This window comes from Copadichromis virginalis, linkage group LG17, assembly GCF_057382275.1.
Source record: "Copadichromis virginalis isolate Kocher_CV1m ecotype Utaka linkage group LG17, C_Virginalis_male_GT1.1, whole genome shotgun sequence".
Lineage (NCBI taxonomy): Eukaryota > Metazoa > Chordata > Actinopteri > Cichliformes > Cichlidae > Copadichromis > Copadichromis virginalis.
The window spans coordinates 1714284-1729574 of NC_140634.1; the positions used below are offsets into that span (position 1 = coordinate 1714284).

At 42.2% G+C, this 15291-nt stretch overlaps 1 protein-coding gene across 3 annotated transcripts; it reads right to left on the reverse strand.

Moving 5' to 3' along the window:
- Positions 1-4963: 4963 nt before the first annotated feature.
- nfyba (nuclear transcription factor Y, beta a) lies at positions 4964-12751 on the reverse strand. Of its 3 annotated transcripts, none has more exons than XM_085436745.1 (7): positions 12658-12751; positions 10744-10837; positions 10523-10653; positions 8109-8306; positions 6000-6078; positions 5849-5928; positions 4964-5511 (listed from the first exon to the last, which is right to left on the reverse strand). In XM_085436745.1, the coding sequence occupies exons 2-7, from the start codon at positions 10835-10837 to the stop codon at positions 5479-5481; spliced, it is 615 nt and encodes a 204-aa protein (XP_085292871.1). In that variant the 5' UTR covers positions 12658-12751; the 3' UTR covers positions 4964-5478. The 3 variants fall into 3 exon arrangements, with proteins under 3 accessions (XP_085292871.1, XP_085292872.1, XP_085292870.1); XM_085436746.1 differs by lacking the exon at positions 12658-12751 and adding an exon at positions 12365-12638; XM_085436744.1 differs by lacking the exon at positions 12658-12751 and adding an exon at positions 10931-11094.
- Between the last annotated feature and the right edge of the window lie 2540 nt (positions 12752-15291).

The window sequence follows — 15291 nt, forward strand, 5'->3', positions numbered from 1 at the left end:
GCCTTTGTGAAAACTGACTGGTCATAGTGAGTTGTAAAAATATTTATTTTTAACTTGTGGACGATTTTATTCCTTTTATTTTTCATTATTATTATTATTATTCTTTTATTCCTCTTGTTGCACCTGAAATTTGTAATGAGCACAAACTGTATATCAAAGACTTTGGTAGATTTAGACGTCACAGACAAAAGTGTCAGACTGTCACACTTTCCTCATGGTTTTTTTGTACAGGGTGGGCCATTTATATGGATACACCGTAACAACATGGGAATGGTTGGTGATATTAAAGTCCTGTTTGTGGCACATTAGTATATGTGAGGGGCAAACTCCTCAAGATGGGTGGTGACCATGGTGGCCATTTAGAAGTCGGCCATCTTTGATACAACTGTTGTTTTTCCCATAGGAAGAGGGCCATGTGACACATCAAACTTATTGGTGATGTCACAAGAAAAACAATGGTGTGCTTGGTTTCAACGTAACTTTATTCTTTCATGACTTAGAATAAAGTTACGTTGCACAGAATTTGCAGAATGGGCTGGAAAAACTCAGGGAACGTGCCAGCTTCAGTGCATAAAGAGGGAAACATATCATCATGTAGCAATTTCAAATATCCAGTGGCATTGAGGTTTCCATTGATGAAGAATGGACCCACTATCGTTGTCCCCATATACCACACCAAACCATCACTTTTGTTGTTCCAACAGTCTTGGAGGGATCCATCCAATGTGGGTTAGTATCAGACCAATAGCGGTGGTTTTGTTTGTTAACTTTACCATTCACATAAAAGTTTGTCTCATCACTGAACAAAATCTTCTGCGTGAACTGAGGGCCCTGTTCCAATTTTTGTTTTGCCCATTCTGCAAATTCTGTGGCCGATCTGGGTCATCCTCGCTGAGATGCTGCAGTAGCTGGAGTTTGTAAGGGTGCCATTTGTGAGTAGCTAATATCTACTGAAGGGATGTTTGACTAATGCCACTCTCCAGTGACATGCGGCGAGTGCTACGCTGTGGGCTCTTGCTGAATGAAGCTAGGACAGCCACTGATGTTTCTTCATTAGTGACAGTTTTCTTGCGTCCACATTTTGGCAAATCCAACACTGAACCAGTTTCACGAAACTTAGCAAGCAGTTTGCTAACTGTAGCATGGGAGGTGGGTGGTCTCGTAGGGTGTCTTGCATTGAAATCTGCTGCAATGACCCGGTTACTGCGTTCACCAGATATCAACACAATTTCGCTCCTCACGTGTTAACCTCTTCGACATGTCAATGGCTGTGAACAAAGAGAAACTTGTAAATAACTCATGAAAGAAGTTACGTTGAAACCAAGCACACCATTGTTTTTCTTGTGACATTACCAATAAGTTTGATGTGTCACATGACCCTCTTCCTATTGAAAAAACAAAAGTTGTATCAAAGATGGCCGACTTCTAAATGGCCACCATGGTCACCACCCATCTTGAGGAGTTTGCCCCCTCACATATACTAATGTGCCACAAACAGGACTTTAATATCACCAACCATTCCCATGTTGTTACGGTGTATCTATATAAATAGCCCACCCTGTACTATGGTCTCATTAGTGTCAAAGGTGAATAAATTAGTGTATTCTCAGTGGCTAACGATTTTCAAATAGCTAATGAGCATTTAATGCCTGTTGTTTCACAGGCAGAGCTGCCCTGCACTAATGATGTGTGGTTTAAAAGGAAGCTGAAAGTAGCAAAAATTTCAAAACAGAAATTCCCTAAAGGCCTACACACTGAGAGTGCTGCAAGTAAAAGATACACATGACATGCAATTCCTCATTTTTGGAACTATAAATGTTTTATAACTCATACACACACAGAAAACTTGATGAGATGAGATTTTTCTTTTAAAAAATTGTTCTCATAATAAAGAAGTGTGAAAAACATGAAGTCAGGCAACAATCAGCTGGTCCTGATGTTATTAAGAAGACAAGGATGAAACTGAGATTCTGGGTTTATCTGGGTGGGCTTACCCCTCACTCCAGCTAGTTGTGCCAAATGAATTGAATTCTCACAAGACAGCAACAGGGAGAATTTCATAGCGTCATCGAGGAGGTGAAGATGTTTAATGACCACTTTGGTGCATGTTTGAGCTCTTTTTGGCAGAGTTGGGAATCTACAGCTAAGAAACCGTAAAGGATTATGTGAATGTGTGCTGGTCAAATTAGAGTTTCTCAGAGTATTTTTTGTTATAACTTCTCTTTTCAGATGAATGCAAAGTTAAAGCGTATTACCACGGTGCCACTGCTGCCCAGATTTCTCTCAAAGACAGATGTGCTATCTGCCAAACTCATACAGCTGTTTAAAAAGCCAAGATTATAGGACAGGAAGAAGACTGCAGAGTGAAACACATGGGCCAGGTAAAAATACTTGTATAATTTGGATGAGCTTGATGTGTAATCAGGGAGCTCTGCGTTTATCTCAACAAAGATCTGGATGATTTAGTGACAGAGTATGTAATGAGCATTACAGTTTTTCTCAGTCGCTTTGGTGCGTTTCTCAGATCAGAATTGAAATTCTCATAACTATTAGTTCAACCTCCACAACACTCAGTCATTTGTGCACATCATAGTAGCAATTTCTCCTCTCTCTGAACAAACTGCAAATGATTTTGGACATGAATCAGTTGCTTCCATACATTTCCCTGCTGCTTTCTGACATTTCCATTTGCTTATGTCATGTCAGTCAAAAGTAATCATACCTATGGATGCTGAATAGTCGTTCCCAATAAAACTAATAGTCATACATCCATTGCTTGAGTCATCACACACAAAATTGTTGAACTAGTTATCACATGCCAAATATTGGCCATCTGTCAAGCAAATCCTATACATTCCTGTATCATTGTTCCTGGAAATGTCTCCGAAATTGAACAATTGATCTCGGGTGAATTACAGCTGTCACTCATGAGGAGGCGTGTGAAAGTTTAGTTGTAACCAATGACAAACAACTTGTTCACTGTCAATTATGGATGAATCCTGTGAATCCCCAATTGGCAAGCATATATAAACTGCGCAGGGGCTCGTGTGTACCATTTCTACACTTCTGTTACACAAAATGGAAGGTCAGCACCGTGGAAGAGGGGTGAGGATGTGGGGAGGAAGGGGAAGGGGAAGAGGGAGAAGAGGCAGATATAGGCGGATTCCTAATGAAATAAGGGCTACAATTGTGGACCATGTTGTCAATCACGGCCTCACCATGGAGGAGGCTGGTCGAAGGGTGCAACCCAATATTGGAAGAACTACTGTCAGTTCAATCATTCAAACATTCCGTAGGGAAAACAAGTATGCAAACAGTAATACACTGTACTGTACTGTGCCATCTCAGACACATCACATGTTACTGTACTGTATTTGCAATTTCACAAAAAGTTCACTCTGCACCACATAGGATTGTAAGACAACCTCGCGGAGGCGGAAGAGGGCCCCTTCTTACCCCACAGCAAGAAGAAGCCATTTGTGCAATGGTCATTGCAAACAATGCAATAAAGCTGAGAGAAATACAAAGCGCTGTCATAGAGAATTACACGGTATTTGGCAATATTGAATCTGTTCCAATTTCAACAATTGACAGAGTACTCAAGAAAAATGAAATCCACATGAGCAAATGGCCCTGCTAGCAGCCATGGATGCAGCATGTGACGACATCACAGCAGGGTCCTGCAGAGGATGGATTCGCCACTCCAGGAGATACTTTCCTCGCTGCATTGCGAGGGATAACATCTGTTGTGATGTAGATGAAAATATGTGGCCAGACAGACAGGAACGTCTGGATGTGCCAGAATGATTTACTGTACTGTTACATGTGCTGTTTATTGTTCACATTAGTGCACAGCTCTACCAAATGGGTGATTTTATGTTTACATGTATTCTACAGTGAACAAGTGACTGTAGCATATTTTTCTTTTGCACAATTCTGTAGGATTACAAACACTTCTACACAATGGAAATGTGAAACGTACGTATTCAGTGTCTCAGTTACTCCCAAGACTCCCATAACATCTACAGTGACTTTACTGCACATTTCAGATGGCTGTACAGGTAGGCCATAGTGCTGTCGTCAGCATTTTCAGGTGTCACCAATTGTTTTTGCAATGGGAAACACTGAAATTATAAACTGTCATAGTGGAAACATGACAATGCCATTTGACTATCTTGTTCATAAAGATGGTGTCAAGACTTTTCATTTTGATGGCACTGACAGTTTCATTGACATGGATACTTGCTTTTGAGGTGTGGATAATCAATTCTGTGCATGTGATGTGCTTTTGCAGGCTATCCACTAGGTTTTGCAGTTTGCACTAATTGTTTTGGGAAATGCACTAACTGCTGTGCAAATGTTAATGGTGTTCTGAGAAACGCACCAAAGCGACTGAGAAAAACTGTAATATAGAGCATCAGTACTTATTTTATATGCCACAGTTTCACTTTTTAACAGACATATTTTCAAAACATTATCTACTGGGGTCTTGCTATTTAAGAAGCTTTGCCTTGTTATGTTACTCAAGCTGTTAAAAAAACGCGGGAATTCAAATTTTGAACTGGATCTGAGGTTCTGAGGATCACCACGAGCACATTAGGAAGCCACCCCCAAAAAATATCAGCTGTCAGGGAGCCTTAAATCAGCCTCAGAGAGGCTGGTTAGTTAGAGGTGTGTGCATGTATATCATACAGGACCTCATATGGGTATTCTGTGATTGATACATCATTATGTTTATATATTCAAACTAGGAACTATGGAGAACACACAGCTAGAGGGGACGTAACACAGAGCAGAGAGAGGCGCAGACAATGTATACACAGCAGGAGATGAGGACACACACAAAACTGAACATAACATACATGACAGGAGACTATCAAAATAAAGCAGGAAGTAACACACACTGAGACTCAGACTAAGACGTGTGGGTTTGGCACTGGGACCGGGGGAAACACAGAGAGGAGACTTTTCAAATTTTATTCAAAGGATTTTTAGGACATTAAAGCACATGGTAAACTGTCAACTTACAAAAGAGCTGCATAATCTAGTGAGACGGCTCCTCTTGATTCAAACAGAGAAGACATGAAAAAAAAAGCATCCAATGCAACATTTCCCTTTATAACCCCGTCCAACCCAGCCCTACCCCAGAGAAGAGGAAGGAAAAAAAGGCATAAAAGCAAACACATTAACACGAAAGCACAAACAGGAATTCATCACTAAATCATGTACGAAGACTAGCCTTTAAAATAAAGCCTTGAATTTCCCAGCTGCTCTGGAAGCTCCAAAACATCTGGAACACTGCAACTAGAAACTACACTTTCTACTAAACAGGCAGTGGCTTCTCTGTACATGAGGGATTCTGCAAAACCCCCTGCTCTCTCTCTGATAACCTTCACCCGTCGGCCGGGCCAGATGTCATCGGTGATCGGAGAGTGTGCACGGAGCCGCGGCATTCAGGCTGGGAGTGATGGAGCCTCGTCATGAAAACTGGATCTGCTGTACAGTGGGAATCTGGAACAAAGAGAAGCGAGCATCACCAACAAAATTCCACTTTTCACGAAAAACAATCACAAGATGAAGAATACGAATTACAGACCATGAGTCAATATACAAACTATAACGAGTACTCGGCTGTGTCCACACAGTAAAATGTATTCAGGCACATCTGTGCAGAGTTAGCCAAAGAAACCTGTCATCAGGTTTAGCTTCTGCTTTTATTACACAATTTTCTGTCGAGCTGACTGCAAAGAGTTTTCCAAACTTAGGATAAAACAATCCAACTACATGACTGATGTGTTTCCTCTTAGTAGCAAGATAAAGGCACAGCACAGCACTTATGTTCTTTTACCTGTTGATATGATGTGGTGTACACCATAACGTTCTGCTGCTGACCATCTGCTGTGATAATCCCAGCTGGCAGTGGATTTGCTGATGAGAAAAGAAGTGGAATTGATTAGGACTGTTCATTAACGAGGGGACGCTGCTTGTGTTTCACTTACTGAAGCTGTCCTCTGAGAGGTCCTCACTAAGGCCTTCTCCCACAGTCACACCTGCCATTCCTTTCTCCCCCTTCATTGCCTGGAAGACAGCAGAAAACATTTTCACGTTATTCTGTGCAGTGCTACGAAACACCAATTACACGTGCAGCATTTACAAGAGTAGAAGCAGCCAGGTGCTGCCAAACTCGTGTGTTTGATTATCTGATCATCAGCGAGCAGGACCGCTGTATTTAACAGTCATTACAAGTAGGGCTGCCACAAACGATCATTTTGATAGTCGACTAGTCACCGATTATTTTTGCGATTAGTCGACTAATCAGATCATCCATTGGACGTAAAACTACAGCTTATTGCACCAGCAGTATCTGCTCTTATATAACTATCATTAGCTTACAGCTTTAAGTGTTTAAGGTCTGTGCTAACTAAAAATAAAGACAAGATGATAGTTTATTAAATTTTAATGAAATTTGCAGATTGTTTCGGTGAAGTTTAATAAACTCCTTGCTATCTAAAATATAACAGGACACTGGAGTATATTCTGGAGCATCTCACACTTCTGATAATCAGCTGTCTGCTTGATGTTTATTCAGCTGTGTAAAAACTATAACTTTAATCTCAGCCAAACCGATTTACTCAGGAACAAATAAAATACTAAAAAAAAAGCCAAACAATAACATTTTAAGTTATCTAAGTGACTCATATATATTTAACCTGAGTAGCGAAAGACGGCGGTGGGTTTGAAAACGATTTGCGGGGAGTCCGGTGTTCTCACGGCGCTAGTGAGCCTAGCCCCCGGCTAGCTATCGAGCTAGTGGGTAACAGACGTCTCCGAAAACGTCGGAGCGCTTTTGAAAATATGTGGTGTCTTGATAAACTGAGCAGATATTTGAGGTTTACACAGCTACATTCTCGCCTGAAAATATGTTAAACGTTTATTTTGTGACCCAGAAAGAATAATAAGAGTAACATTAAAACTAACTAGCTGCCGCCATTGTTGGAAACTGAGCTGGGCCGCGCTATGAATTCTGGGACACAGCTGCTTCTTCTTCTTCTTCGGGGTTTAACGGTAGCTGACATCCTTGTACATGCAATGCTGCCATCTTCTGTTTCAGTCCGTTATTACACTCTTAAATCCTGCCACTTATTCCTGCGTCTTTTGTGATCTTACAAAGCTTCAAACGACGCGTCGACTATTAAATCAGTCGTCGACGATTTTGATAGTCGACATAATCGTGACTAGTCGACAAATCGTGGCAGCCCTAATTACAAGTAACGACATCAACTAATTAACATGGCAAGAAGGGAGTTTTTCCTTCCCACTGTCGCCAAAGTGCTGCTCATAGGGGGTCATATGATTGTTGGGTTTTTCTCTGTACCTATGAAGCGCCTTGAGGCGACTTTTGTTGTGATTTGGCGCTATATAAATACAATTGAATTGAATTGAACCCAGAAGAAACTACAACATGATTTAATTACCAATTTCTAAATAATATCTCATCTATAAGCTTACATGAGAAAACGCTTTAATCAGCACACACATTCCAGAAATGACCACGGCTTCATTCACAAACATTACTGGTACTAGCACTATGTTGCTTTCTGGAAAAAAAAAGGTTTGTTGGAGTTTATGGATTCCCTGATTCGACTGAGAATTCCATTCTACAATTTTTCATTGCTTAACAGCATCTATCCCAATCCCTCCACTTGCACCACTTCAGTACTGGTCAGAGGAATCCAAGTAGCTGTGCAAACTTACATTTTTCAAGCTAATTAATCAGATTTTGAGTAATCAAATTAGACTGCAAATAAAAATCTGACTGTACTGGTGACACCTGTGAACACAGCTGCCTTATGGTCCTGATAAATTGGACTGTTGTGAATCACACAGGTAGATAAAAAGGGCATAAGAACAGTATCATGTTCTAAAACTCTATGTGATCATCAAAGCTACTTGCATTCATAGCTCTCGAGTTATTTGAGGAGTTTGGATCCATCAAACAGCAGTATTAACAATGAAACACAAAACTTGAGCAGTGAGCAATCACAGAAACATGACAATATTCAGAATCTCAACTTAAATATCCAAATAAATGGGAAGCTGCGCCTCACCTCTCTGAACTTCTGCAGGTAGAGCTTCAGTGGATCCACATACATGTCAAAGCCCAGCGTGGACATGGCAAACAGGATGTCCTCCCCATTGATGGTCTTCCTCTTTTCCTGGTGACAACGCTCACTCGCCTCAGATGTGATAAAGCTGATAAACTCGCTCACGCACTCCTGCACACACTCTTTGGCATCTTTTGCAATCTGTGCAAAAAAGAGACGCAGACATTACAGACGATTCAAAGCTGGCCTTTGGAAACTGCATCAGGCCAAAGTTCTTAGCATTCGTTTCCACGTCTCACTATGTGATGTGTCTCCCTGCGTACTCCTCATATACTTTGAAGCATAGCTTAACTTGCTATATGACAGTGTCCTGAGCCCTTTTCAGAGGGGTGTCAATCCAGGACATCTGTGCAGCAGCGAGCTGGTCTTCACCTCTCACCTTCGTCTGGTTTTACAGGCTGGACGTCTCCACTTCAGGTGTAGCTCAAGCAGTGCTGGCACTGGGTCCTCGCGTGGATAGGTGAGCTGCTGGCTATTGCAGTGATTGCTTGAGATAAGCTTGTCTGGCATTAATGGAGTCTCCATTTCCCATAGTGAGACATCCAAACGAACGCTATTCAGCTCCATTCAATTTTATTTATACAGTGACAAATCCCAACATAGACCACATGTCCATGCTGCTGATCCCTGCATACACTGACCCCCCCCACAAAGACTGTGAAAACCTGTCCAGAAGATGCATCACATCAGCTGCAGGACTGCTTTGAAAACACAGACTGGACTGTGTTTGAACACCTGGACCTCGAGAGCCCACATCAGTGCTCTCGTACATCAACTTCTGTCAACAGCGTCACTGTGGACAAACGTCTCCGGGTGTATTCCAACCAGAAACCCTGGATGACTAATGAGGTCCAGGTCCTGCTGAAGCAACGTGACTCTGCCTTCAGGTCTGGTGACAGCAAGCAGTACAGTGCAGCCAGATCTGAGCTGAAAAGAGGCATCAGAGAGGCCGGGGGGTCTTCACTAAGATCTTCACGCTTCACTGCCCCAGTCCTGCATCCTGCCGTGCCTAAAGTCGGCCACAATCGTCTCACTGCCAAAGTGTACCAACCTCAGCAGCCTCGACGACTGCCGCCCAGCTGCTCTAACACCTGTTATAATGAAGTGCTTCGAGAAACTGGTCCAACATCACATCATGTCCTGCCACATACAGAGCTAACAGATCAACTGAAGATGCCATTGCTACAACCAACACACCACCATCTCCCACCTGGAACAACAGGGCCGTTACGCCAGGCTGCTCTTTGTTGACTTTGGCTCTGCTTCTAATACGATACTCCCCGACAGACTAATAGTTAAACTGCTGGATATCGAACTTCCTCCGACCACCTGCTGCTGGATCGGAGACTTCCTGTCAGACCGTGTACAGCGAGTTAGAGTGGGCCCTCAGCCTTAACACCGGCTCTCCACAACTCTGTGTACCGAGTCCCCCACTGTACACTCTGTACACACATGACTGCGTCAGTACCCACCCAGATGATACCATCTTAGTGGGGCTCTTCTCTGGGGGCGACGAGATGGCGTACAGAGCTGAGGTTCAGAGGCTGTCAGATTGGTGTGTAGACAACAATCTGGACCTCAATACCACCGAGACAAAAGAGCTGAGAGTCGACTTTAGAAGGAGGAAGTCTGAGCTGCATCAGCATGAATGGTTAGTGTGTGGAAAGGGTCTCCAGTTTCAAGTTCCTGGGTGTGCACATAGACTCAGACCTCCAGTGGAGCTCAAACACCTCAGTGGTTGTAAAGAAGGCAAAACAGCATCTCCATTTTCTGAGAATCCTCAGAAAAATGGGCCTGAAGGAGCTGCTGGTCGTCTTCTACCATTGAAAGTGTGCTGACATCCTGCATCTGTGTGTGGTTCTCCAGCTGCACCATGGCACACAAAGAAGCACTTCAGAGGGTCATTAATATGGCCCAAAAATCACTGGACATCCTCCTCCCTCCCTGAATGGTAAATGGCCTGTATGTGTATAGTGCTTTACTCAGTCCCTATGGGCCCCAAAGCGCTTTACACTACTTTCAGTCATCCACCCATTCACACACACATTCACACACACCCTGAAGGACTTGTACAGCACTAGTGTACTAGGTATGACTGTGCAATGACATTAAAGAGTGATCTCCCATCTCTAACGATGGCTGTCAAAGTAGCATGAGTGAGACATCTCACCAGACGGCCCTTCTTGCTGAGGCAAAGCTAGAAGAGGTGCTTATCGTAACAGTGAAAGCTATTTAAAGGTGGCCAGGATGAAAGTGAAACTGAGGAGGTTAAGAATCTCTTTGTGAGCTCAATAACATACTGTGTGAAGGCGTTATTATTTCTGTTTTCTTTCTCTTCCCTTTCATCCCTCACAAACCTTTCCAGTCTGAGGAACAGCATTCTTCATGATGCGAGCCACATTAGCAATGGGAAGATATATGTCCTGTTCCCTGTAGTTCTCCTTACTGCTGCCATCTTCATGGTCATTCAGATTCTCATCTCCATCATCTATGAAACACACAGAGAGTCAGCGCTATAAGAACAAAGCCAAAATGCACTTCGATGATGATTTTATACTGACACTTTGTTTTTCCTTACCTTCCTGAGGCTGGAGAACATAGTGACTGGAAGCCATGTACTCTCCAGTGATGCCCAGCTGGGAGGCGTCGGTGGTCGAGCTGTCTCCGTCCATCTGCAATACCACACAGCTGGCTTAGTTATTTGGAGCTGTAGCACTACAGTAAACCTATGAAGCCTGAATGTAGCCAGCTTCTTAGAGCCACACCTTAGGCATGATCTGAGTTATTTAGAAGGGTCCCAGCATGCATGCTCCTCTAGGAAGGAGAAGATGTTTTCCTTTGGGATTCAGCCACATGCTGTTTTACTATGCTCTGAGCTATGAAACAGAATAAATAATGCCTGCTTGCTGTTTTTCTCCGTAGCTACACTGTGACTCCAACACTCAGACTGACCTAGATATGTCTGACATGGGTGAGCACAAAAGAAAGTGCAGCTATGACCTGTTAAACAAACCATTTATCCATTTTATTTATTGATCTTTTGCTTGACAGTAGCAGACCTACTGTTGTATTGAGTAGGGTAAGGTGTTGTTTAAATGAACACAGAAGCTTTAAAGTTTAAAGTAATAGTATTTTTAAATGGATCATGATAATGATCAATGCTGACTGATTTGAGCATTTTTATCATAATGTTTTAGGCCATATGTCAAACCCTGCAATCAACAGCGAAACACACATCAAGGGTTGACCTAACAAGTGAAAGATCGCTGGTTCGATCCCGGGAGGAGACACAAATCCCTTTGGGCTTGTGTCAGGAAGGGCATTAAAAATAATACCAACTAAAAGAAGCTGTTACTGTAGCAACTCTTTGTAAATAAGGGGGCAGCTAGCTTTAATTGTTGCAGGTTAGGACACTTTAATTATTTTTTTCTTTTATTATGTATTAATTAACGAGGTCATTCAGCTGTTCAATCAACTGGTAAGCTAAAGGCAAAGGCTACTTTATTATAACATCGCATCTATCAGGGAGAGAAGGCCATCGCAATGTTTTTATAGCGTAATACTAAGTCATTCAACATTTCAATGTACACTAAATATCAGTAGGTCTTATTCGGTGGAGGTAACCTGGCCGTTAATAGTGCGCCAAACGTGTTTTGTGTTGTCACCCAATCCTGATACATGCGTGTGTTTTTGTTTTCCAGCAGACTGACTTGGCGGGTTTGTTGCTATTGCGTCTTGGTGCTTGTTTTAGAGGGTTTATCTGCATCCTGAGTTTCTACTAACGACTAGCTTGGTTAAGTAGCGTATTTCGGTACTCAGACGTGTATAAGGAGGAATGCCACAATAACAGCGCTCCCTCATACTGTGCGCACTTTTATATCGGCCTGTGTGTTTGCACTGAGAAATGTTTAACTTGGCATGACACAGCTAGCTACCCACTGGAACTGTTAGCATTTATCTGAAAGGGAAAACGTAAAACAGCTGTAAGCCAACGGTGAGGCCAGCTTACGTTAGCCACATGCTAAATACACTGGCATGTGTTTGGCTACCGTGTGGTAAGTAGCGGTTATCAGTTGTGACATTTTTAGCTAATGTTAGCTAATGTTAACCCGGGGATGGGGTTAGCCCGTGGCCTCGCCAATATTGGGGAAACCAGTGCTTTTAACGTAATGAAGAGAAGCTTTCCAGTGGACTGTTACCTTGAGTAGTTAACCCTATTCAGGCACTGAGTGTCCCTTAAATACATTCTCACTGCAGATCCAACGCAATTCGCGTCCGCCTTGGCCTGTTCTTTGTGGTGCACAGCATAGCAAGACGTGACCAGGGCCGAAATGTTTAGTAGTCATTTTTAAACTTTCACCCGCTGGATACTTCCTGATGAGCAGCCCTCATTCACCCAGACAACAAATAAAAAAATCAGACAGAGACGGACATTTCCATTCGAGCTAACGAGAAATCGGTTAGCAATCATTGGCCGGAGCCAGGAACAAACCTGCAATGAAGCCCTGGTTGGTTACCTTCCTGAGACGGCTGTTTGGTTGGACAGAAAATGGCTGCAAAAGGACCAGTCCCAGCGCGGAGCCGCGGCTGCAGTACCCCATCTCAACAGTAGAGGCCCGTGCTGCGTTCATGACCTTCAGTACCGCACAAGCCCACATCTACATAGGAATGGTAGTTGGTACTGTTATCGAAACTATATGTCCAAGAAGTAACATACACGAAGTAGAAAACCCTTACATCCTTAGATAAAGTACACATTGGTTATAATGTAATATAATGTAATCTCACAGAAAGTGTAGTTCCTACATCTACGGCAGCAAATGAACGCATCTTGTAGCGCGTGGATTTCCAGAAAACGTCTACGTGGTCTGCCTACCGCCGCTGGCATATGGTATAATAAATTAATAATAAAAAAACAAGTAAAAAACGAACAAACACACACACACAAACCCGAAAAAAACAGCCACTCAAATTTTGTTTTAAAGCGGTTGAAAGGCGCAGCAAAAGTAATAGTTCCAGACATTTCTGACTGAGATAGGCTTTTTCATCTCGGGGAGCATTTTTCAACCAAGTGCGACAACAAGTCACTATATGGTTGCCTTGTGTTACACTTTATGGTTGTTTGTTTTGTGTCTGGGGCTTTCGTATGTCTGGGTCATTTCGTGTGCACTTGCTCAGAATCCCCAAACCTTGTTTTACTGCTTAGTGGCTGCTGCTGAGTTGAAAATGTTATTCACAATTTTCACCACAAGATGGCGCGACAGTTAAACAGTCCATTAAAAAACCCCAGGTAGAGCTATGACACTAATTAGTTGTGATCAATTCTGATTGATTTTCATTTAATAGAAAAATAGTACCTAGGGCACATGTGTTTGGTTTTTCATTAATGAGATATGTCTTGCTTTCTGCTTTCAGATAAACTAGACGAGAAAGAAGGCGGAAATGCATATACTCATAGATATTTATACTCTTTATACAAATTTTTTATTGAAAAGTTGAATTGTAAGATATTTGATGTTGTTATCCTAGCTATGTATAGCTTCAAATGAAGGAGACTTCATAAAAACTGGAGAAGGTAGGAGAACAAATTTATTACTTACAACATACCACTATTAGGAACCTTTGCAATGACAGACACATTATTAGGATTTGTGGCATTGCTCACAGATAATGTGGAAAATCTTGGTTCTGCAAATTTAAAGTTTAAAACTTCTCATTTGGATTAGATGTTGTTCAGCATGATTGTTGTGACCTGGCCTAACTACCACTGTGACTGTGTATTTCCAATCCCAAAGAGTCTGATGTAAGCAGTTGCATGAGGTCAAAGGTGTTAGGAAGATGATATTTAGTCAAGAACTCAAAGATTTTCCTCTAGAATATTTGCAACATCGTGCTGTACCAGAGAAAACACAGCATCTCAAAGTCTCTCTCTCCCTCTGTCTCACACACACACACACACACACACACACACACACACACACACACACACACACACACACACACACACAAGATCAGCATTATAGACAAAAACTAGAGTCACATGTCTGGGAAAAGGAAACTTTCATCTAAGCTTATGCTATAAACTCACACACTTCAATGAGGCGACAAGCCCAAATGACTTTTAGCACAGATAAAATATCTGTAATGTCTGTAAACATGAAACAAATGAGAAGTCACAGGTCTTCAAAGACTGACTTAATGAGTCACTATACAGGGTGGGCCATTTATATGGATGCACCGTGATATTAAAGTCCTGTTTGTGGCACATTAGTATATGTGAGGGGGCAAACTCCTCAAGATGGGTGGTGACCATGGTGGCCATTTAGAAGTCGGCCATCTTGGATACAACTTTTGTTTTTTCAATAGGAAGAGGGCCATGTGACACATCAGACTTATTGGTAATGTCACAAGAAAAACAATGGTGTGCTCGGTTTCAACGTAACTTTATTCTTTCAATGTGCCACAAACAGGACTTTAATATCACCAACCATCCCCATGTTATCACGGTGTATCCATATAAATGGCCCACCCTGTATAACAAATGCTTATTTCTAAAACTCCTCATTCCTCAATAATCATTCTGTTCTCTCCTTCTCTTTTGAACACCTCTTTTTAACTTTGATTACTAAACTTAATTTAAAATAATACTGCACTAGCTAAGTACTCTGTGAGCACGCTCAGAAAAAGTATTTTTACACATTTGTTTAACAGGTTTGCAGGCACTTTATACAACCTACGTACATATACTGCATTTAAAAAAGGTTAGTCACAAGAGTGTTATCAGATCCAAGGGTTCAACTCACCTCAATCAAATGAGCCAAATCATAACAACAGTCAACTCAAGGTGCTACCCTACAATAATACAGAGAAAACCCCAACAATCAAACAACAACCAAGCAATTGGCAAAAGTGGGAAGGAAAAACTCCATTTTAACAGGAAGAAACATCCGGCACAACCAGGCTCAGGGAGGGGCGGGGCCATCCGCCTGCAGCCAGTCGGAGGTGAGGGGGAGGAAGACAGGATAAAAGACGCGCTGTGGAAGAGAGCTGGAGATGAATAACAATAATAAAAACTAATGATTAAATGCAGAGAGGTGTGTAAACACATAGTGAGAGAAAAAAGGTG

Bases quoted from the DNA above. Each gene is read 5' to 3' on its own strand.
- nfyba (XM_085436744.1), bottom strand. The intron at 8,307-10,522 runs GTTTGTGAGGGA...TTTTTTGCACAG, and splicing joins CTGTTCCTCAGACTGGAAAG to ATTGCAAAAGATGCCAAAGA. The intron at 5,929-5,999 runs GTAAGTGAAACA...TTTTCTCATCAG, and splicing joins CCTCTCAGAGGACAGCTTCA to CAAATCCACTGCCAGCTGGG.